At 37.1% G+C, this 22,533-nt stretch overlaps 1 protein-coding gene across 1 annotated transcript in view; it reads right to left on the bottom strand.

Moving 5' to 3' along the window:
* Positions 1-4,023: 4,023 nt before the first annotated feature.
* LOC127454305 (protein FAM110B-like) overlaps positions 4,024-22,533 on the bottom strand; it is a 20,149-nt gene continuing 1,639 nt past the window's right edge. Inside the window, exon 2 of the mRNA XM_051721415.1 lies at positions 4,024-8,272. Within this exon, the coding sequence (XP_051577375.1) occupies positions 6,240-7,532 (1,293 nt within the window). The 5' untranslated portion in view covers positions 7,533-8,272 and the 3' untranslated portion in view covers positions 4,024-6,239. The remainder of the gene's footprint in view (positions 8,273-22,533) is intronic.

The following is a 22,533-nucleotide window of genomic DNA, read 5'->3' as shown; positions in this document are numbered from 1 at the left end:
TATTCATTGCAATGGCCATTAAATCTCCTAAAATCAAATCCTCTACAATATTAATCTGCCAGTAGACTGTGGCTATCCGCTTTGTTACAGCAATCATAAAGCTGCGTTCATGATTTGCATCAGCGCCAGCGTTGAGTGCAACTTTGAACTCACCATGAAGAGCGATTGCAGACAAAAATGTCTCATTCTGCATTTTGGTGATAGTTAAGATTTTGTGTGCTGCTGTGGTAATTTAAATGCTCTTTAGGCTGAACAATACTTGATTTCTATCACAAGTCCCATATGGCCTTGTTTTGTACATCAAATAGCGCTAAGAGCTCCTTTCTCCATCATTTTATCTCTGACAGGGAAGCGTTGTCAGATATTTATGTATTTACTAAGATAACAACCTCTGTGGCTCTATCATAGGAGAGATCAAAATAGTCAACTAGCGTGTTACGACAGCATCGCTGTCGTAGTTATGCTATTTTATGCTAAGCTTATAGGCTGGTAAAAGGGCTCTGGCACTGTTGTGTGTCTGTTTGTGGCATGTGCGTCAGTGTAATGACTCCGGGTGGACACATTACAAAGATTCTGCCCTTCACACCAGTGTTTATGCTGTATTAACGGTAAATGCGTTAATTGCGATTAAGAAAAATTAACTCGTTTTACTTTTTTAATTAATCGCATGCTTTAAAACGTTAATTCTGACAGCTCTAGTTTTTACCAACTCTGATTTTGTTTTGATCAAGCAAGTTGTTATTAATTTATTACATTATTATTATTATTTTATTTTTTCTGCAGGGAGTGCCCTCAGTATAAGCACAGCTCAAATGAATCCTTCTATCAATCAAAATTATATATATTGTTTAAAATATTTAAAAAAAAGTCATAATTACTAAAAAAGAAGTTGACAAAACGATCTAATGCAATATCTTGGGATAACATATGCAATATGAGAGATTTATTAACAATCGTAGTGGGCCGGTCATTTGTAACCAGGAATACAAAAGGTGTTAGCACAAACGAACACAACACAAACACATATTACTCCCGTAGACTCTCATTAGAAAAAAGCAAAAGCTTCATGTCAACTTTAACCAAAGTTTCAGTATTGATAAAAAATATAAGTCAACGAATATGTTATGTGTCAATTACTCAAATACACTCCTTACATCATACTTCAAGATTAAGTTGGGCAGGACAGAGATCAAGACTGCAAACATGTCTACCCCCTCAGTGCCCGATCCCTCCTGACCAGCTGCGCGATGGTGCTGTCTGTTTGCGTGGGAGAGGCCAAGGGAGGAGAGGAGCTGTTTGATAACCAAACGTGTGAAAAAACTACGAATAGAACCAAAAACAGGATGTCACAGCAGGCCGAGCCGCAGGGTTTGAGTGTCAGGAAGAGGGCTGCTGTTTCATTCACATATGTGTATGTAGTGAAGGAAGAGTGGAAAGGGTGAGGTGGGGGAGGAAGAGGGTAACCTGACCACCGAGGCAAAACAGAGGCTTATAGTTATTTTTGTTAGTTTCAAATGAGGCCTGATACATCACACTCAAGTGCTTTACATGTTGTGTAAATACTTTAAGAATAACAGGCACTTGAAACCAGGGCCGTTTTCATTCAGAATTTAATTGAGAATGCTTTTTAAATTCCAGTTCAATTCCTGAATCTCTTGATGCAGAACTGTAATTTAGAATTTAAGAAGTAGATTTAAAATGGAATGAAATTCAAATAAATTACGATTAATGCTTTTCAGAGATACCAACTTTGTGAGTTTGGCCATGACAGCTTCCTCTCCTTGATCTATAAATATGGATTGAAATGTATCACATCAAATACAATATGGATAAAATATTCTTTTTTCAATAAATAATTTTTATCATATGTATTTTATGCACCAAACACTAAATTGATATTTAAAAAAGGGAAATTGTAAAAAATCTTTCGCTGGCTCTCAGGATCTTATGGTTAGATGACATCATAATAGCTTGTGATGTAAAATAATGAGATCTTTATAATGACAGAGCAGACTGCATATATGAAAATACACAGAAATATTAGTTCACACTTTAAATATATCTTATACACAAATGTTTTTATTTATTTTATTTATTTATTTTTTGTGGTGGGCATGAATGTAATGTAATGGTGATTGACAGATATTTCTCAAAAGCCTGTTGTATATTTGATACATGGATTTCAAAGGGTGTTTTCAATAAAATAATATACAAGGTTTGAACCAAGCACAAGTGGTTTATATTCAGCAAATACGCATTTTAAAATATCAGTAACAATATAATCATTACTGTCACTTTTACTTTATTAAAATAAGCTGTCATTTATCCCAACATAAGAGTCACTTATCGCGTCAGTCCGCCGCCATATTAAATAGATCGATATAAACATTGAAACCACTTTTTTTCACTAATAACCACTAGATGGTGCCATAAACATGAAAAACGTACATACTATAGGTTGTTTGGCTCGTCAGCTTGAACAGAGATTGAAACAGGAGCTGTCAAATGTTGTGATTCATATTTGATACAAACGGCATTACAGGGTTAATCGATGTTTGATTATCTATATAAACATATAATAATCACACACACACACACACACACACACACACACACACACACACACACAGTAATATATATATATAGTTATTTTTATAAATATTTATGTCTGTTAATCATTATATTTAATAAATACATTTTTATGTAATGGACCATGGTGGAAAAATATTCAGGGAATTAATAGACATAATTGATCACAATTAATTATGTAATTCTTAGTTTTACTGCCAAACTTGTGTTAAACTACACAAAACATTGCCTGTAAAACTTACAGAAATACACTGTAAAAAAAAAAAAATAAATAAATAAATAAATAAATAAATAAATAAATAAATAAATAAATAAAATTTACCATGTTTCAGGCTTCACGAAATGTAATTTTGATGCCCGTATATTTTACGGTTCACAACTGTTTATATTATTAAATTATACGAACCTTCTGGAACTCTAAAAGTCTGCTCTTCACTTTAAAATGTATTGTGAATCACTGTATTCTCTTGTTAAACATAATATACAGTTTTACAGTTAATTAAATGGTAAACATTTTTACATCTAAAACAAATCATTTTTACAATATTTTATCTTGTTAAATATATTAGAATTTTTTTTACATACTATGTTAAGGTAACTACTTGTTAATCAAATAACGCTTTTTTACTGTAGCATTTTTACATTCTTTTACTCTAAAAATTATGAACATTTTTTACTGTGCAGCCCTGTTTGGATCCAACATGAGGGGAGGTAAATAATGACCCATTAAATTCTGACTTTTTCTCAACCCTGCTTAAGTCTTTGTGCTGGAATAAGTCAATCAAATCGCAGGACTTTACTGCCGTGTGACTCATCTGTTACAAACCAGCAATCACACGAGGAGCTGTTGGACATTATTTAGCAGCTGAGTATGTGTTGTTATAACAACATTTACGACAAGAAAAGGTGTGTAGGACTGACACGTGTGTAATTATAAGATCTGTGCTAGCATGTACGTCTGATTTACAGAATTGTGAATTACAGCATAGAAGAATGATATAGTACCATCATTTTATTTCCATATACACCATCTATAGTGTTCCTACACTTTTGATCAATACATTTACATAACTTTTTAAAGTGTGAGAGAAATGAGAAACCATTATGGTTGTTTATGATTACCGGATAAAGATTTTTAAAAAATATTTTAAAGAGATTGCACTTATAAAGAGCCATTTGTAACCAATTCAATATTGCACAGTTGAATATAACTAGAAAACCCACTTGCAGAAATGTCCATTTTCTTTTTCATGATGCTTTAGGATTTTGTTCACTTCTATGACGTTTCCAGGCCTGGAAATCATCATTTTAAAATTCCCTGATATTTCCAGGTTTTTCATGACTTTGGGAACCCTGGCTGTTATCTAACATAACCAAATAAGCTAAAATAACAACACACACACACATATACACAAGGTTACAGTCTTTCAGAAATATGACTTTATTTGGATTTTCTGTACAATATCTCTTTGGATTGAAATCTAAATGTCTTCTTTATAGAAACATTTACGACAGGATTGCAAACATGCAAGAGAGATTTCGGGTGCTTTGGAAGACTTGATGCTTCTTTGACATTGGGGATGAGTCACACACACAAATCACAACACACAAAAAAGGTTCAGGAATTTCTAATGGAAAGATTGCGTATCGCATTTGTACATCTTTGTCTGCAGCCTCAGTCTGGCCTGTACATACCACAGTGGACCTCTGCTTCACTTATCAGTGGGATCATAGAGACTTATTAACGCCTCCAATCAGGCAGGATTCATTACGACAAAAGGAAATCAGTGACTGATTCATGAGTTTAGTTGGGAGGAACTGTCAAAGGTCTCCTTCAGTTTGGGAACAGATCACTGTTTTCTACATCAGGAGTGTCTGTCTGCCATTATGTCCCCTACTTTGCTAAGCTGTTTACTTTTGTGAATGAAACACATAAGTGTTATTATCAAGTACATATGGAAGAATGTGTCGCCAAAGGAGTTTCCTCAAGACAAACGTGCAAACGACCATTATTTATCATCACAATAATTAAGATAAAGACCATTTATGTAATAATTAAACATGGGAATGAAACTAAGAATTTCCATGAGGGACAAAACAGTGTCTCTGTTCCAAACACTAATAAGCCGACTGCCTATGCTGCATGTAGACATTTTTAGACGCAAAGGTTGTTCTAAACTGTTGGCAGTGAAGTTATGTTGTTATGTTGTGAAGACACCACATGTGGGACCAAAATCTAAGGCAACTTTGCTTCTAATCTCACGCCCAAGGCTATCCCTATGACTATCTCAGTAAAAAATGTAATCCAATATTTAAAAGTTTACTCAGAACTGGAAAGTATTGGTGAAAAATAAGTCCATCTAATTAACAGCAGACTATTTCACCCAATATTTCTGTGTCACTTATTTCTTTGTTTTTATTAGACTATCAAGTTGTTAGCTTAGCAACATGCTAATGTCAGACTCTTTTGTATCTAGTGCGGCGTTCCTGAGAGATTAATAACAGTTTCTTGCTGCCTGTGTACAGTAGAGCGTTTCAGTTCACATCCTAATGATGTTCCATTTCAGTTAGGATGCTGCCTTAGAATGCAGCTGTCTATAGACAGTAAACAGTGAGACAGCTCACTGAGGTTTGGAACAGAGCCAGTGTACAGCAGTATACAGTCATATCTTTGGCTTAAGACAAATAAAAGTCATTTAGGTTGCTCTTAACGCCCTGCATACTCATTTGCATTCACTCAGTGTTTAAAATAAGTTTTTTGTACAGTATATAGCTCTCTCTCTCTCCATCTCTCTTTCTTTTTTCAATTCAGTGCATTAATATCCCCACAGGGGTGCTCTGTGTGTTTGTTCCAACGCCTGCGTTTAAGGAAAAAAAGCCAACACACAAACTAAACTGGGACAGTCGGGAAATGAGGTACACATGGTTCATTTAGTACTTATGCATCAGTTTCCCAGCCCCGCAGAAAAGCTTAGTGGTTTTCAGGTTTAAATTATTCATCGACTGAGATATTCTTACAGTTATGTTTAGCAAATAACACATGTTTCTGAACAAAAGTAACAGGACGGTCTTATATATGTTTTTCTATATACAGAAAACAGGAAATTACATCACTACAAAGACAGTGTAGGTAATGAAGATGTCAATATACAGCTTTATCTGTGACTGAACTGTGAATTGTGTAATTTTTTTCATTGGCAAAATACTTTCTCATATCCCAGCTTAATATGCAGAGACAACATAAAGTATGCTATTAGTAGGTTGATTCCCCTGAAAACTGTAAACACTGTGACTCTGTGGCGCTATAAAAAAAAATGGCTGTTTGTTTGAGCATCTTGACCAGCCCGACACAGCAAGATTGGCTCAACCAATAGTGTGAGTTTGGGGCAGGGCTATCTGTTTGGCCAATGGAAGAAGGGGGAGTGTTTATGAAATCTGATTAAAAAGTCATAATTTTTGCAATTCTGTTTGGATTTACACACTTCACCTTAAACATGAGAAAATTAGCTTGTGCTGGCTGTGAAAAGCTGAATAAATACAATTCTTCCACATTAAATAAATACAACATAATCTGTCATAAGTGTCGTATTGGAACACTGCTCCAGGCAACAGTCCAGAATAAAAGTCTTTTGTTTCTGTTACCAGGGTAATCAAACAGTGGACTCTTTGGGGCCTTCCTGGGCTGCATTCCTGCAACCATAGAGCCACTTTATAACACGCGCATTTCTCTCAATAATGGACACACCTGTCGGGATCTGCTCTGTTAGCTCCTCCTGGAACAGCCCTTCACCGGAGTGTCGAGAAAACTCACTGGGCTCCGAGCCTCCTCCACCTCCAACGCTCCTCAATAGAAGTGAGAGTGTGTCAACTGAACTGGCCCCTGCTAGAAATTTCTCTGGTCCAAGCCTTTCCACCATATCAAAGTCCAATCCACAGAAGTCGAAGAACCGCTCTTGCTCGGACATTGCAAGCGAGCAGCGAAGTCGTAAGTCCGACTTGGAACGTTTCAAATCGGACCGCATTCGAGGTATAACAGGCTTCCATGGGTCCATATCATTATTATTACAGTTACCCACACTGTTTCGTACACAGTTAATCATGCTGTTCTTCGATTGCTTCTCCACAAATCCAGTGTTGTCATTGTGAGGCTCCGCCATTGAGTCCTCGCGTTCAGATCTACTCGATCTCCTGGTCCCATTTCCCCCATCAACAGTGTCTTTGTCATTGGACCAGGACATTCGAGAGTCCCCATCTCGAGAGGAGGACCCCTTTTCCTCATTTATCACCATTTTTTGAGCTGAGTCGCTCCCATTGCTCTTCTCACGCATAGAACTTTGGAAGAGTCTTCTTACAAAACTGTAGCCCTTGGCCTCCATGTTGACGTTTCTGCCACAACTGCTGGGACTCTTGCATTCTTTTTTCTGTCTATATATGATCAGGGAGTCTGGACGTAGCATGCGTTTGCCATTGCTCCTACGCATTATTGGCGCACTGTGTGGGGCGACTAATGGTGTAGTTGTTGGGGTTCTATGAGACGGTGCGGGTGGCTTAGTTGCATTGTTGCGATTGTGTGTTTCTACAACAGTCTCGTTTTGACAGTTCTCCTTCTTGGAGTCATCCTCATTCTCATCTCTTGAGAAAACCAGTGAAGAGAAAGGGACAGAGGGTCTTCGGGGAGGTAGAACAGGAGTTGAGGGACTAGACACTGTGAAGTTGCGACGGGGCAAGGGTGGAGGGGTGGCACAGGGCACCAACACGGGCTCTTGCTTGGTATTGATGACCTGTTGACTCTTGACATACTTCGCCTTGTCGGCTTCAAGACGCTCCACTGCACTGATGGAGCGACCCCTGCTTCCTGCATCCATTTGCCTACGCAGGTAATCTGGCCCCTTGTTGAGGAGCCGCAGCGGAGAGGGTGAACCAATTGGTGTTAAGGGCTTCATTTTGGAATTCTGGAAAAATGCATCCAAACAGAATGGACAGCAGCTGCCTTGGCCTACCACAAAATACAAGAGAGGCCTTGGTTAAAGCAATCCTTTGGGAAATTACTAGTCCAATACAGCTTCAAGATCTGATGTATCTTAGAATACTCGCAGGATATAGACGTTGGGGACTGTCAGGGATCCATTTATAGGACTCTTATAAAAATAGTTTTTGAGGCATTCCAAGATTGAGGTATCAATCTGAGAGGTTTAAGTGGGAGAGTTGGATGCTGGGCTTTGCTATATTTTGTCTCTTTGTTAGGCACTTTTGGAAAAGGGACAAATCAATATCTCCATGGAATATTTATACATTTATACAGGCATTTGGATAAACGGGCAGGGCATAGGGTAATCCTTTTCCCGCAATCCAAAATCACTCCCAAATGAGATGTTCTCCTCACCACAAAGCAGCAGAAATGGCAGTCAGCATTCACTTGGAATAAGTTTCTCCTTTTCCCCTCTCTTGTTTCACTCCTTCTAACTTCCTTTTTCTGTTAATCCTTTCAGGGATGGTTGTCTTGGAGGAAGGCAGCTAATGAGCTTGATTATTTGCTTTTTGATAGCCATCTCTAGGACATTCTCTGGGTTGGGTCTCTATTGTTCTGCAGTGTTCCGGTTGGGTTGACCTATACTGCTGGCACCGGGGCACTTCAGATTTCGAAAGACAAATGTCCTGTCCTTTTTCCTCTATATCTACAACCCTGTGAAAACAAAAAAGGTAAACTCAGTTGAGTCTTTTTAGCATTTCTCAAGGGAGAGCCCAACTCCCAAGACATAGGCCATATGGCCACAAGGATAGAGGTCCCTGTAGCTTTTTATGTGTTGGCAGAAATTCACGTCTGGGGCCACAGGCAGTGCCATTACCTCATGCATGGACTGAGCTTACTTCAGCTGAGCACAGCGCTTGCCCATTGACCAAGTCCTAAATAATGGTTTACTTTACAGATGCCGTCCTGCACCAATTCTGTGCATTTAGCGCCAAACTAAGGTGTCAAATACATGTCGCACACTGTGAACTCTGGATTCAAGTTAAAATGTCAGGCTGTACGCATGTGGGATTTTACGTATTTAGAAAGTCTATTAAAGGAAATGTGACCATGTGCATTCAGACTGAAACAGTAATGGCCTTGCACTATAAGCATTAGCTTAACCCACATGCCACATTTGCATTTCTTGAGGGCTTCAATAAATAATGCGTCCATATTTTAAAAGTCCTGAAATCAGCCTATAAAAACACACACAATTCTTATAAAACTGCAGGACTATTCACTGTATGTAATGTGGTGTAAACCACTATGTTGTTTAGGACTGAGTAAAGATATCGATTTTCTGATTAATTGCAATCTTCATTTGAATATACTGGAATTAATTCTTATAAAATGCAAGATCAACCCTTTTACTTTAAAGTTAACTTCAGTGTTGGTTGAGTTAATTATTGTATCTGTTAAATAAATAGCAATTGAACCACATAGATTAATATATTGTTAATTTTTTTTTATTAATATTTGCATAATATAGCATTAGCTGAGAGATAATTTCTTTCGTATGTTAGAAAAATGGACATTGTAATTGAAATATACTTGAATCACAATTTGTATAAAATGTTATCAAAATCGTAATCAAATTAAGAGCTTGTGAATCAGAATAAAATCAAAGCAAGAAATCTGTATCGATACCTGCATTTAACAGAATATGAGGACAGCATAAAAACACAAGGGATATTATTGTAAAGTAAGAATTTTAGATTTAAACAGTTTTGACTGCATGATTGGCTGCAAGAAAAGATATTCAAATCATGACTCATTAAAGTGCTATTTTTGTACCCCCTCGCAGGATACAGACAACAATAAACAGCTTTTAAACTGCTGACCTAGTCAAATGGAATGATTACGGAAATGTCATTTGTTTGCCAGTTTAATTGTGAGAAAAGGTTATTAACTGGTCTAGAATGCAAAAACAGGTGTGCATTACTAAAGTGCCATCTCTATTTTAACATTTAGACTCGAATACATGAAAAAAAAAAAAAATAAATACAAAAATAAGAGAGGGACCTCATGCACTTATTCAACATGACTTTCTATCTTACAAGTACAGCAACTTGCATGTACTTCCACCCCCTCTGAAGCCTTCTGCAATAAATCCCCTTCAAGAGGGGAACTGCAACATTTTCCAGATGTCAGACAGTCTGGGAAAAACAGCCATTGTTTGGGAAAATTCCGGGAAAGAATTCTGAACAGGTGTTGAGCTTGAGATGGGAGTGGATTTAGGGACTTTCAGAACGAGGTGAGACACGGCGGGTCTGGAGTGTCCAAACTCAGTGAACGTTACTTGTGCTGCAAGTAGAGCTGGGTGATATAGCTAAAGCAACTATATCTCGATATTTTATAGTTTTTTTACTATATTAAATATATATATTTATGTTTTGCTCTGAAATGGCTTAAAAAGTTATTTTTGTTTTTTAATCAGAGTAGCAGTCATTTCAACCAAACAGCCAATGTTGCCAAGTAGATCCAAAATGTTTCAAGCAAGAACTAAAATTTTTGCTGTTTTTCATTAAATAAATAGGAAACAACTTCTGGAAGCGTAATGACCAAATGAAAAGCGCATTAAAATCATCTCAATATTCACAATTTACATTTTCCAACAACACTTAATTTTAGATGGCCAGCAAAATCATCACAAATAAATGCGGAAAATTTGACATATATTGCACAGGCCTATTAGTCCGTATCTAATACAGTGTGAGTTGCATATTACTTAATATAATAAAACATCAAGCAGTAGGCTATTCTGTAATCACACCATGGTGCACAAAGGATCACACAGTAGTACGTTTTGGAATAGTCCATTATCAAACACTATTATCTGCATCTCTCTGCACCGAAGGCAATTATTGGCTTCTAGATGCATTACCACAGTAATATAGATCTTTCCAAACCAGTGTGACAAGTATTTGAATGCAAGGCCCACATGTGTAAGTTGGAAACAGGGCTATTAATAGCTGAACGGTAGCTTAAATTAAACATACATCTCTGTTAGATTGACTGACTGATGGAATAAAACGCTGGAAAGTTCTATGCACAGTAACGTTTACTAAATAATTAACTGGGCATAACAACTTTGTAAACACTAATGATAGTTTATCTCAAATACATTTTTATACTACTATTTTTTAAAAAATTAAAATACCACTTATTACATCAAAAACCTGTTGCTGACATGTTTTTTAAAAACATATGACTTAAGTTTTAATACCATTACAAATTTGCAGTTTTAACATTGCTTTCAGAAAGTACACAAAATCAATTAAAGTTCTCGGCTCATTTTGCATAGATTCCATCCACAAGTCAGACCAATGACTCCTGTGTTTGATTAAGACTGATTCATTTTCAAGAACTGAACAAAGCGATTCATTTGTGAAATGGACAGCACACAACTCAATTCCTATATACATATTTATATAATGTACCTATGGTTTTTACTATAGTGCTGCAGTTTTGAATAGTGTTGCAGGAAACACTAATCCACAGCTACTCAGAGTTGAACTGTAATGGTTCTACGTATTTTATCACCATACAGTTGTTTCACACATTCACACCATCACCCAAAGCATTTGCTCCTCTACAATTACCCTCAATGTTCTCTAAAGAGGCGAATTAGTGACATGCAACTTTGGCTCTGACCCTCTGTCTCTTGTGAGAACTGTGCTGGAAATAACAGCCGGACTTTCCTAAACTCAGTGGCTTGTAATTAACCCCTGCTAATCCCACCTTCTCTGATCTCACTGACTTTCATGTTGGTATTTCTATGCGCCTCAATGAAGCTGGTTAGCAGCCCGTTTGCCTGCAGGAGAGCAGAAACCAGCCGTCCAACAAGGTCAAAAAGAAACCAGATGTTCTCTGTCAAGCTGTATCTAAGCTCTATCTACTGAAGACTTCCCGCAAAGTAAGAAAAAACCCCAAATGGGACGCGTCCACGTAATGAAGTTTACAAATCTTAACCCATTTTGCATGTACTGTTTTTCCATATTAATAATATTTTAAAACAAATCTGCTTTTGATTAAGATCAGGCTGAATGAAATTGAATGGAGGCTGAAAGACTAACATTCTGCCTAACATTTACTTTTGTGTATGGATATTCAGATGCAATGCATTTCTTGGTGAACTATCACCTTTAATAGCTTCCCGTCATGTCATTGACCCTGCAATAAATGTGAAAAGAACGTTTTTGCATCTAGTCGATAAAACTTCTGCCGTTAATTAAAAGCATCCGCATATAGTTAAGAATGTGTCTGTCCCGCCCAGTTACTAAAAAATGTCCCATGTTTAACTCCGATTTAGAACTACAAAAGGCTCAGGACGTCCATCATAGACGAACTCCTGCATTATTTATCATCCCAGACAATAGACCCCTCTGGCTCTAGAGATAAGAGGCAGGACTGAATGCCAAGGCTCATTAGTAAGAAAAACAGGGTGAAAGAAAAGTCACCACAATAAAATTCAACAGAGACAAACACACTGGCAGAAGTAGCATATATCTTTTTACCATGGCGAGGTCTTGAGTGCCATTATGCAGTTGATGTATGATGGGCGTGGGGGGTTTAAATGGCACACGGGCCACAGGCAGGTCACAAGGGACGCTTTTTAACCATAACACCCCTAAATCCACTCCAAATTATGAGGTGGACACTTAACTGTCTTGGTGTGCTTCTATTGTCATTCAAACGTGATAAATGTGAGTGAGTGGATTGCCGGAGACTTTGAGGCAGGGTGACTGGACAAACATCAAATTGTAGACGAGGGGCTGGGTGTCCATTAAGGGGCTTTGTGAAGTCTAGTTGGCCCATTTACACCTGGTATTAGCAACGGTGTTGGGTGATTCAATCAAAAGTGGACAGTGCAGGTGTAAACGGTGGCCAAAATGTTTTGTGATCATTGAAAACCACACGTGGAGGTAGTCAGATACACAAATGACCGGAAGAAATTCATGAAATCTGGCAAATTTCAATGTCTATGGTGGTTAAGGCCTGGTTATCATACCAGTGTAGTTCACATCGTCATCAGTCGGGGGGTATATTTTCCCCCATTTGCACCCAGAATTTATGAAAATGTGGAGTTTTGCATTGGGAGTGTTAAAATATGTCTGCATTGTACTTTGAAGTCTTGTTTTCCATGATATGCACCCTTTAAGAGGTTTTGTGTGAAGGCGTTAACACATAAATGGTCCTCGTCAAAGCCATCATACCCTAATTTTCTGTCAGTTATGTCATAAAACAGCCTTGGTTTGGTGATTCATGCTACAGTGGTCTGATAAAGCTGCTATAAATTTCTCTAGTGTAAAGCAACTAACTCTCTAACACAAAGAGGATGATTGTTATAAAACCTGTCAAAAACGGTGTAGCTATATGGCAACCATTTATTTTCTTTCACATTCTCACCTTTCAGAAAAAGCTAAAACATAATGTGTTGTTGGAAATAAAAGGGCAGTCTTTAAAGCAACCAATAATATGCTGTTTTTAAGCCTCATTTGATATTTGTCTCCTGGGGTCAACCTTACGGGAGAGACACTGGATGAAGTACTCCACAAATTGCTCTATTAAACACATTTTGGTGTTTCTTCTACATCGTGTTTTTTTTTTTTTTTTTTGCTGCAACTTTGATCATTTAATTAGATGTTGTTTTTAACTGATCAACTTTATCTTTATCTAGTTGTACAGAAAATTTGAACTTTGCCATATTGCACAGTTTTTCCATACTACAATAGGGCTGGGCGACGATGTAATCGGATATCGACGATATCTGACAAACACCCCGGTGTCGATTGTGATGATTATTGACAATATCATAATATGTGTCTGACAAACCATGGAGCTGGGAAGTTGCCAAATATATTACATAGTAGCCCAGTAGTTATCATGCACTTACTGTAGGTTTTTAGATACTAATCAAATTATTAAACCATTAAATACATTACCGATTGCATGTCCAATGTCACTGCAGACATTTTCTATGAAAAGCATTAAAAATGTTCCATAGTGGTTATAACCTACTCTCTAGACTCAAGACATTAACTGTAACAAATACAGCTGAAAAAAAAAAACAGCTTTTTTGCCATATGGCAATGGTACAACAATGGAATTGTACTAATACGTTTTCTTATTAGGATTTTTTTTCTCTCCCCTTTTTCTCCCCAATTTGGAATGCCCAATTCCCAATGCGCTCTAAGTACTCGTGGTGGTGTAGTGACTCGCCTCAATCCGGGTGGCTGAGGACGAATCTCAGTTGCCTCCGTGTCTGAGACAGTCAATCCGCACATCTTATCGCGTGGCTTGTTGAGCTCGTTACCGCGGAGACATAGCACGTGTGGAGGCTTCACGCTATTCTCCGCGGCATCCACGCACAACTCACCATGTGTTCCACCGAGAGCGAGAACCACATTATAGGGACCACGAGGAGGTTAACCCATGTGACTCTACCCTCCCTAGCAACCGGGCCAATTTGGTTGCTTAGGAGACCTGGCTGGAGTCACTCAGCCTGCACTGGTTTCGAACTCGCGAACTCCAGGGGTCTTATTGGGATTTTTTATAGATAGTGCCATCTATTATACTATAGCATTTCTTTTTTTTTATTTATGTTTACCATAATATGATATTAGTTGCAAGCTGCACTAAGATTTTTTAGTTAAAAATTAACAAACTGTCATTATTGACTGAGTACATAAATATCAGTTTTCAAAACAATGTTCTTACCGTACCTTGATTCAATACTTGTATTTTGAGCTGTCGGGTTGGATTTGGTGCAAAATTTTTGTCTTATGATGTTCATCCTTACGTCACTGTGTCATGTCCGTAAACACAGAAAAGAAGTACCAACCGTCACGTGTTACGGCCGGATAAACTACGTTCAGTTCTGTCAGTCACACTCACAGTTCAGGACAGCATCGCTGCAGTCTGGATGGATATTTATCTGTTATACGTTTGGGGAAGTTGTTTACATGCTATAATGCTTGGATATGTTGTCTGGTAGGGTTGTTGAAGCTTATATTGGTTGTCATGCTTGTATGTGTCAAACATTACTCGTGTGTTAACCAATCACGATGTATCTACGTTGTCCGGTGAAGTTACTGTGACATGTTTATGTATGACTTCTGAAATTGACTGCTTGTAATTTAAGCATATTATTTTCATGTTTAATAAAGTATATTTTATCCCCATCATTATTGAATCCTTGTTTTATGTTTTTAGTTTACGGTGTTATTGTGAGCATTGCACAGACATACTATTGTAGTATTACAGTTCACTTGCATTATCAACTGAGGCTGCACAATATAATATTTAAAAAAAATAAAGTCTTCCATTGAACTCGTATCAGCCATACCACAAGTTTCACCTTTTAAATGAATAAGTGTAGTACAATACAAACATTAACAGTAGATAAAACACTTGAATATTCATATTAAAATATACTGGTAACCGGTGGTGATTGAGACCCCTGTTCTCTATGTAAAAGCACTTTAAGCGTAGTGTCAGAAAAGCGCTATAAGTGTCAAATTCATTAATTCAAAATATGTGAATACGAGTGTTGTTTATCTTCATCAAAGCAAGTAATATTTCAGTTTTAAATGTTTAATTGTATAACATAATATCAATATGAAAATAGCACGTTATGACTCCGGGTCTGAATATCTCCCAGTCATGATCACACACAGGCGATGTCCAGATAACCTCAAATCATGAGAGTCATCCGCCAGAAGAGCAGTGCCGAAACACAACTGACGTAAAGTGTTCTTCTGCAATTTGCTTGCAGTTTTAAGTTTCAACCACAGATGTCGCTAGAGAGCACAAAGTTACGTAGTGCAGCTTTGATTTAAAATTTGTTTTTGGAGTTTCCATATCTCAACATCTCCCTTTTTTCCCTTCTTAGAGCTATTTTATGTCAGAAAATAAAATGGGGAAACATTTTTCAATTGTTAGAGCATAATGCATAACATACAGGGATTAGAAATTACTTTTATCAAAAAAGATTTGGGTGGGGAAATGTGCTTAATGTCACAATGTAAAACATATTAATGCTTCAAAATAGACTTCATTTTCTTTATGCTTTACATTCAATAATTATATTTAATGATTTATTTTTCCTTTAGATTTCAGGGTGCAATGTGAGCTGGACATGTTTTTGATTTCATGAGAGTCACCTAAGAGCCTCTACAGAATTTTGACCTGTGTCCAGCATGTCCATCGAGAGCTCTTGAGTGTGGTGCTAAAGGTTGACATATCATGAGGAATCCAAATTTGCTTAATCATTTGAGATGAAACAGTTGATTGCACTGTGAAAACATACTGTAACTTTCAGAACCCAAAAGCACAAGGCCTTATTTTTCTAAAGTTTGCAATGGGAGTGCAATCTATATTGTCTTATTGCGGCCGTAACAAATGCTCGTCATATGGAAATGCTTTCCAATAAAAAGCCTCTGACGTGAAATACTAATTTAATAAATGCTGTGCATGTAAAGAAGAAGTAATCTGACCTACTTTAAGAATCAACGAAATATAATTTTTCAGACTGCAGTGATAGAAAAGGGCCGGTGGACAGAAAGGGCCATTCAAGAGTGATATTTCAGAGCTTATTACATTACAATACAGGAAATTTAGGAGGTTAAACCTTAACTTGATTTTCTTAATCACTTTTTTCCCCAGAAAAAAAAAGGGGGATACAAGTGATTAAAGTTGTTGAATTTATTTCTTGGCCCCTGTCAACGTGCAAATTTCTTTATTGAATATTGCTCAGAAAAACTCGCTTTTAGGCTTAGGCCAGAAATATACTTTATGCAAGTACGTGCACGCAAATTCGAGCGCTTGCCCAATGCACAGTCTGGTTGAACATGCTAAATGTGTGTTATGGCATTACCGATAACAAACCGTAGTTGACTTGAAAGAGAAAACTCACCATAGAAGTGATCAGTTCACACTTATGTCTGCTTTAGCACCTCTTGTGGCAACGTTGAGAATTCAACACGTACTTGCATTGTGTTATGTATTGCGTTTTGACACATTTTGGATTGCAACAACATGCAAAATCGAGCTTGCGTAGCTAGAAGCATCTACATTCATGTTCTTTCATTGAGTATGTGTAAGTCAACATGAAATAACTTAATTAAATCACGTTTTAACTGCATCATTGCTGCTTGCTGGCAAATGTTCTCAAGTGTTGCTTTAACAGCAAAGGTTCAAACAAACTTGACTCCTGGGTTGGGACAAGGGGTGAGGGGGGAATGGTGCCCAACACCTCAGAAGGCGCAAGTCTATATGTGCTGTCCTGCCCCGTAACATCAATCTATCTATAATGGGGCACTAACAATCCTGGTCTCTATTTTCCCTCTATGACCGCAAACACCCACCAGTACCAGTGATATTACATTGATTACCTATTGCTCTCATGTGGGTGACCTGAATGCAACCAGCACGTACATGCACAGCACAGGACAAAATATAAATTGGAAAGAGCAATAAAGACCTATCGTAGGTCAATTTTCACAGCATGGAGGATAAGAGCTTCCTCTTTCATAGTTTTAAGAGGCTTAGAATGATCAGAAAATTTTAAACATACAATCACATTAATGTGGATAGTATAGCTCAGATAATTTAATCTTGGAGAAATTTGATGAGACAGCTTGTATTGAGATCTCTAACTTTTGATTTGGTATCTTGGTCCAATAAGGCCAAATAAGACCAGAAAATCACTGCAAAAATAGTCCATATGACTTGTGCGCTATAGTGCTCTCAAGTCTCATTAAAGGAATGTTGCGGGTTCAATACAAGTCAAGCTCAATCTACAGCATTTGTGGCATAATGTTGATTACCACAAAAAAATAATTCCCTTCTACCTTGTTTATTTATAATTAAGCAAAAACACGGTTACAGTGAGACACTTACAATGGAAGTAAATAGGGCCAGTCAATAAACATTAAAATACAGTTTTAAAAGTATAGCCACAAGATGTAAACATTATATGTGTTAACATGATATTAGTGTCATAAAATATGGATTTGCCAATGCTACGGTGTTTACCAGATTACAAGGTTTGCCACCGTTTCGTTGTCAGAACAACAAAGTTAATAATTTTTGATATAACTTTACACAGAAAAGGTAAGCAAGTGATTGTACCATGCTAAAAACATGTTAAAATGCACAATGTTTATGTCTTGTGGCTATACTTTTGAAACAGTGTGTATTTTAATGTTTAAGGACTGGCCCCATTTACAGTACTTCCAATGTTATTGCTTTGCCATAACTGCAAAACTATTGCTTTGCTTTTTTTTTCTTTCTAATAAACGAGGAACGAGTCAAAATTATTTGAGTGGTAATCAACATTATGCTACAAATGTTGCCAATTAAGCATCACTTGTATTGAACCCAGAAAATTCCTTTAAAATTCGAAAATGCCACCTTGACGCGTCTCGCCAGGTTTGGCATTAACATCACAACACCATTGTTTCTCATGCGTGTTGTAAGCAAATGCAACACGCCAGTTAGAATATGCAGGATGGAGATTCAGATTTGAGAGCTGCAGCAGCAGAAAGGAAGATTTTCCTTGAATAAAAACCTACATTTTCTCACACAAAGCTATCATGCGGCTTCAGAATACTAGGAATATAAAGCAGGAATCTTATTGACAACTTTTTTTTTTAAGTGTCTTTTTTGGGGGGTTGTACTTGCTTGTTTTGATTATTGGGGGGGCGACCATTCACTTGCACTGTACGGACCTACAGAGCTGAGATATTCTTCTAAAAATCTTCATTTGTGTTCAGCAGAAGAAAGAAAGTCATACACATCTGGGATGGCATGAGGGTGAATAAATGATGAGAGAATTTCCATTTTTGGGTGAACTATCCCTTTAAGTAGGAGCTCCCCAGAAGGACTTGAAGGCAGGATTAGACCGAATCGCTCCCCCAGCTGTCATTCAAACCAGTTGGGGATAGTTGGGATTTGTTTATTTAATATTAATACTAAAGTGAATAAATCATGAGCTTTATAAGTAATAGATGTAATTATAAAGGGAAATAAGCCAAAAAGGGAGTGAAATACCTTTCACTCAATGAAACACACACGAACACACACACATATATACTGTATAGAAAGAAGGTGATGTCACTTTTAAGAGACAAGACCATTCACCCTCTAATTAGTAACCCGAGCTATTACTGGGGAGATTAACACGTAGCCCTGCTGCATCCACACATTAGCACTACAAATGCAATGTTTTCTTTTGGGGAAATTACTGTTTACATGATTGCACTTGAGGAGAAAATACAGGGCTGAAAGACGAGCAATTTTTGGCTTTAGGATAGTTTGGACAGTAAAACAAAACAGCTGCTGCCTTTCTTTGTTGACCCATTAAAACATTTGTGGGTTACAGTATCTGAGTAGTTTAATGATTATGTGTTTGTGGAATCTCAAAGGATCTGGAAAATGGTTGGTCCGAAATGTGTTCCCTATATAGGGTTAATTTCAAGTAGGGGATCTAGGCCCAGTGGCTTATCACTGTGGTGTGGGCATTTGGTCAGCTGGACAAAGGTCATTTCAGACTCTAGCGTTTGACCGAACACCCCTAGTTGTACTTTAATTGTTTTGAACAGGGATTAGGAACTATCCAAGAAATGAAAAACAAAAACTAACTTTATTTTTTATTTTTTTATTTATTATTATTATTATTTATTTATTTGCAGGAGTGAAAACTTTATTTTTTAAACTCATTAAACATTATTATTTTTTTTCTCTCAAATCTCTTCATCACAATAATGTCAGAGTTGTTGTCAACACCTAAGATTAGTGGTCGACCCATATGGGTTTTTTAATGGCTGATGCCGATATCCAGAGAGCAGGGTGGCCGATCGGCCGATACAATGCCGATATATCACACAATTTAATATAGTAAATAACATAAACATAAAATTGCAAAACTAAATAAATAAATAAATAATTATATATTATATATTATTTAGCACTATATTTACTCAATTTCACACAAAACTTTAACTTTGTAAAAAAGAATACAAAAATAATATTGTATTTTAGATGGTAGATTGCAGTTTCTTCTGATTTCTGTTTAGTCATCAAATTTCAGTAATTTATTTGCACATAAAGAAATTGTTAATATATTAGGAAGAAGGACATAACAGTACACACAGTAGTCCAGCAACCATAGATAACATGTCCACATTAGCAATAGCATTTTCTCAAAAAATACAGAATCAAACCAATTGTACATACAGTGCATAGTGAATAAGACATTAACTTATAGCACACGTGAAGTGCTACTTTAAAATGCTGGATTTTGTGAGGTTTGTTTATTACATCTGTTTAAACGAGATATGCACATATTTGCAGAGGTTTATGATAGAAGTTTCATTGATATTTGCCTTTTATCATTAGAAAAGTTACAGGGAACTGTTGAGGAGTGACTGTTAGAATACGTACTTTAGAGGAAGATTCCACAGGATGCTGGATCTGCTGAATTTGTGTGAGGTTGGTTTATTACATCTGTTTAAATGAGATATGCACATATTTGCAGATGGTATATAATATAAGTTTTATTGATATTTGCCTTTTATCATTAGAAAAGTTACAGGGAACTGTTGAGGAGCGACTGTTAGAATACGTACTTTAGAAGAAGATTCCACAGGATGCTGGATCTGCTGAATTTGTGTGAGGTTGGTTTATTAAATCTGTTTAAACGAGATATGTGCATATTTGCAGATGGTATATGATATTAGTTTTATTGATATTTGCCTTTTTATCATTAGACAAGACAGTTAAAAGTTACAGGGAACTGCTGAGGAGAGAGAGTGAGAATGAAACAGATGAGCACTTTAACATTATGAGCTCAAATGCATCTGTCGCGGCTCTGATATGTGGACCATTTAAATGAGACTGTGTTGCTCACCGGTCTATTATTGCAGTAACACAATGGCACGTAACAACAAAATGAACTGTGGCTGGTCATTTACATGTCTCAGTCTCTTCACATGTAAGCAGGCGATTCTAAGTGCCCTCAAGAAACAAATCGGCCAAATGGGAAAATGTATCAGCCGATGCAGATACTTAAAAAAGTCTGAATATCGGACGATTTATCGGCCTCTGCGATATATCAGTTGACCACAACTTCAGATGAGAGTTGCAGTCAGCTCAGGTCTGGCACAGATCCGTTAGGTGTGATCCACAGTGCCCTTAGGCCTTCTCTGACACTGATAACATGTGCATGCTAGCTGTTACCTTCAGAAGACTTTAAAGAGCTTGAAACTTGTGCAGTGTACTTCAGGGAATGTTAGTTTGAGGTCATCATTTGGGTAAGGCGTGCAATCATTTGGCAACACTGGAAAGAGTTTGATGTAGTTTTGCCTAACAGTATAAAATGATTACACCAAATCTCTGTGCAGCATCACCCTCATGACGACTTAGGGCCAGAAACATACTCTACACAAGTATGCAAACACAGACATAAATGCTTTGCCAATGTGCTGCAAGCTCAGGGTATGTTGGACAAAACGATGGCAACAAACCCTCTGAATTGGGCAATGCATTATTATTCAAGTAAATAGCTATAAACATGTTTATAAGATCTTACTTGGTCAGCAAGATACTTTTGAAAGTCCAGTAATAGTGCGCAACATTGCCACTCTCTTTTTCAGCTGTTTTGGTTCCGGTTGTATTTTTCCCATTCATTTTTTCCATAGGGATTTCATAAAATCCTTCATTAAAGAGTTCTAAGCCATGAACCAAAACAACCAGCTCTAAGGTGAATCACAACATTACAAATCTTGATTTGAAGCAAAAAAGTCTTTGAAAATCGGACAAAAAGACAAAAGATACAAGACTGCGTACTCAACGTTGTTAATCAAGGAATGAACCACAATCCCATGAAGCATAAGCTATTGATTTAAATGTGTTTATTATAAGTATAGAAGGAATATACTGAAAAATATTAAGATATATACACATATATAAGTAGTTTGAGAGTGTAGGGAGAGCGACTCGATTGTGTCATTCACAATGCGTCAGTGGAGTGGACGGTCGCTGCAGAGCTCTTTTGGTGCACATTGTTGGCCGCGATTCTCTCATTGGTGGATTTTGATTGGTTTCCCTTCAGGGTCATGGATAGTGTATTTCTTCACCAGAAAATTCTGCTATTAAACATGATTTTTAAAAACAAAATTCAAATAACGAGGACTGATGCTTAAACAGAAGCATACACCATCGCTTAACAACCTTGGAGTTCACGGTAGGTTTGTCTTTAAAGGTTTATAAATTATTGTTAAAAATCAGTTCCCCTGAAATGAATGGAATTTTCACTTCCCTCAGCATCATGGCAATATTTACATTTTACACGCAACAGCACGTCAGAGAGATGATGGAGCAAGACCTTGCCACAGACGTGTTTATCCTATTTTAGGTGGTAGAAGACAATACAGCAGTATGAAGAGACCTCACCAGTGGTTCAAGAACAGGTGAAATCTCTGCGTTTGGTCTACTATTTTAGAGTGTTTAGACTCATCCTGAGTGGTTCGTACTGCTGACCTCGCGGAAAGTGTGTGCAAGCTTTGCACACCTATAGCCCAAGACCCCTAATGGGGGAGGGTTAACAGCATTGCCCTATCCATTTACACATAACTCTAGTAACTTAAAGAGATAGTTATCACAAACTGAAAATACTGTCAATTATGGCACTTGCCCTCATGTTGTTGCAAACCTGAATAACTTTCTTTCATCTGTGGAACCCAACAGGAAATGTTAAGTAGAATGTTAGGGACTGACAGTCTCAGTCACCATTTACTTTCATTGTATGGGAAAAAAAAAAAAGATGCATTGAAAGTGAATGGTGAATATTTGGAATAAATTATGTTTTATTAGGGCTACTATTGTATGTCATGCATTTCCAAAAACATATGTGGTCACCTTACCTTTTT

Source organism: Myxocyprinus asiaticus, chromosome 16, assembly GCF_019703515.2.
Source record: "Myxocyprinus asiaticus isolate MX2 ecotype Aquarium Trade chromosome 16, UBuf_Myxa_2, whole genome shotgun sequence".
Lineage (NCBI taxonomy): Eukaryota > Metazoa > Chordata > Actinopteri > Cypriniformes > Catostomidae > Myxocyprinus > Myxocyprinus asiaticus.
This window is presented reverse-complemented; position numbering and strand designations above follow the sequence as displayed.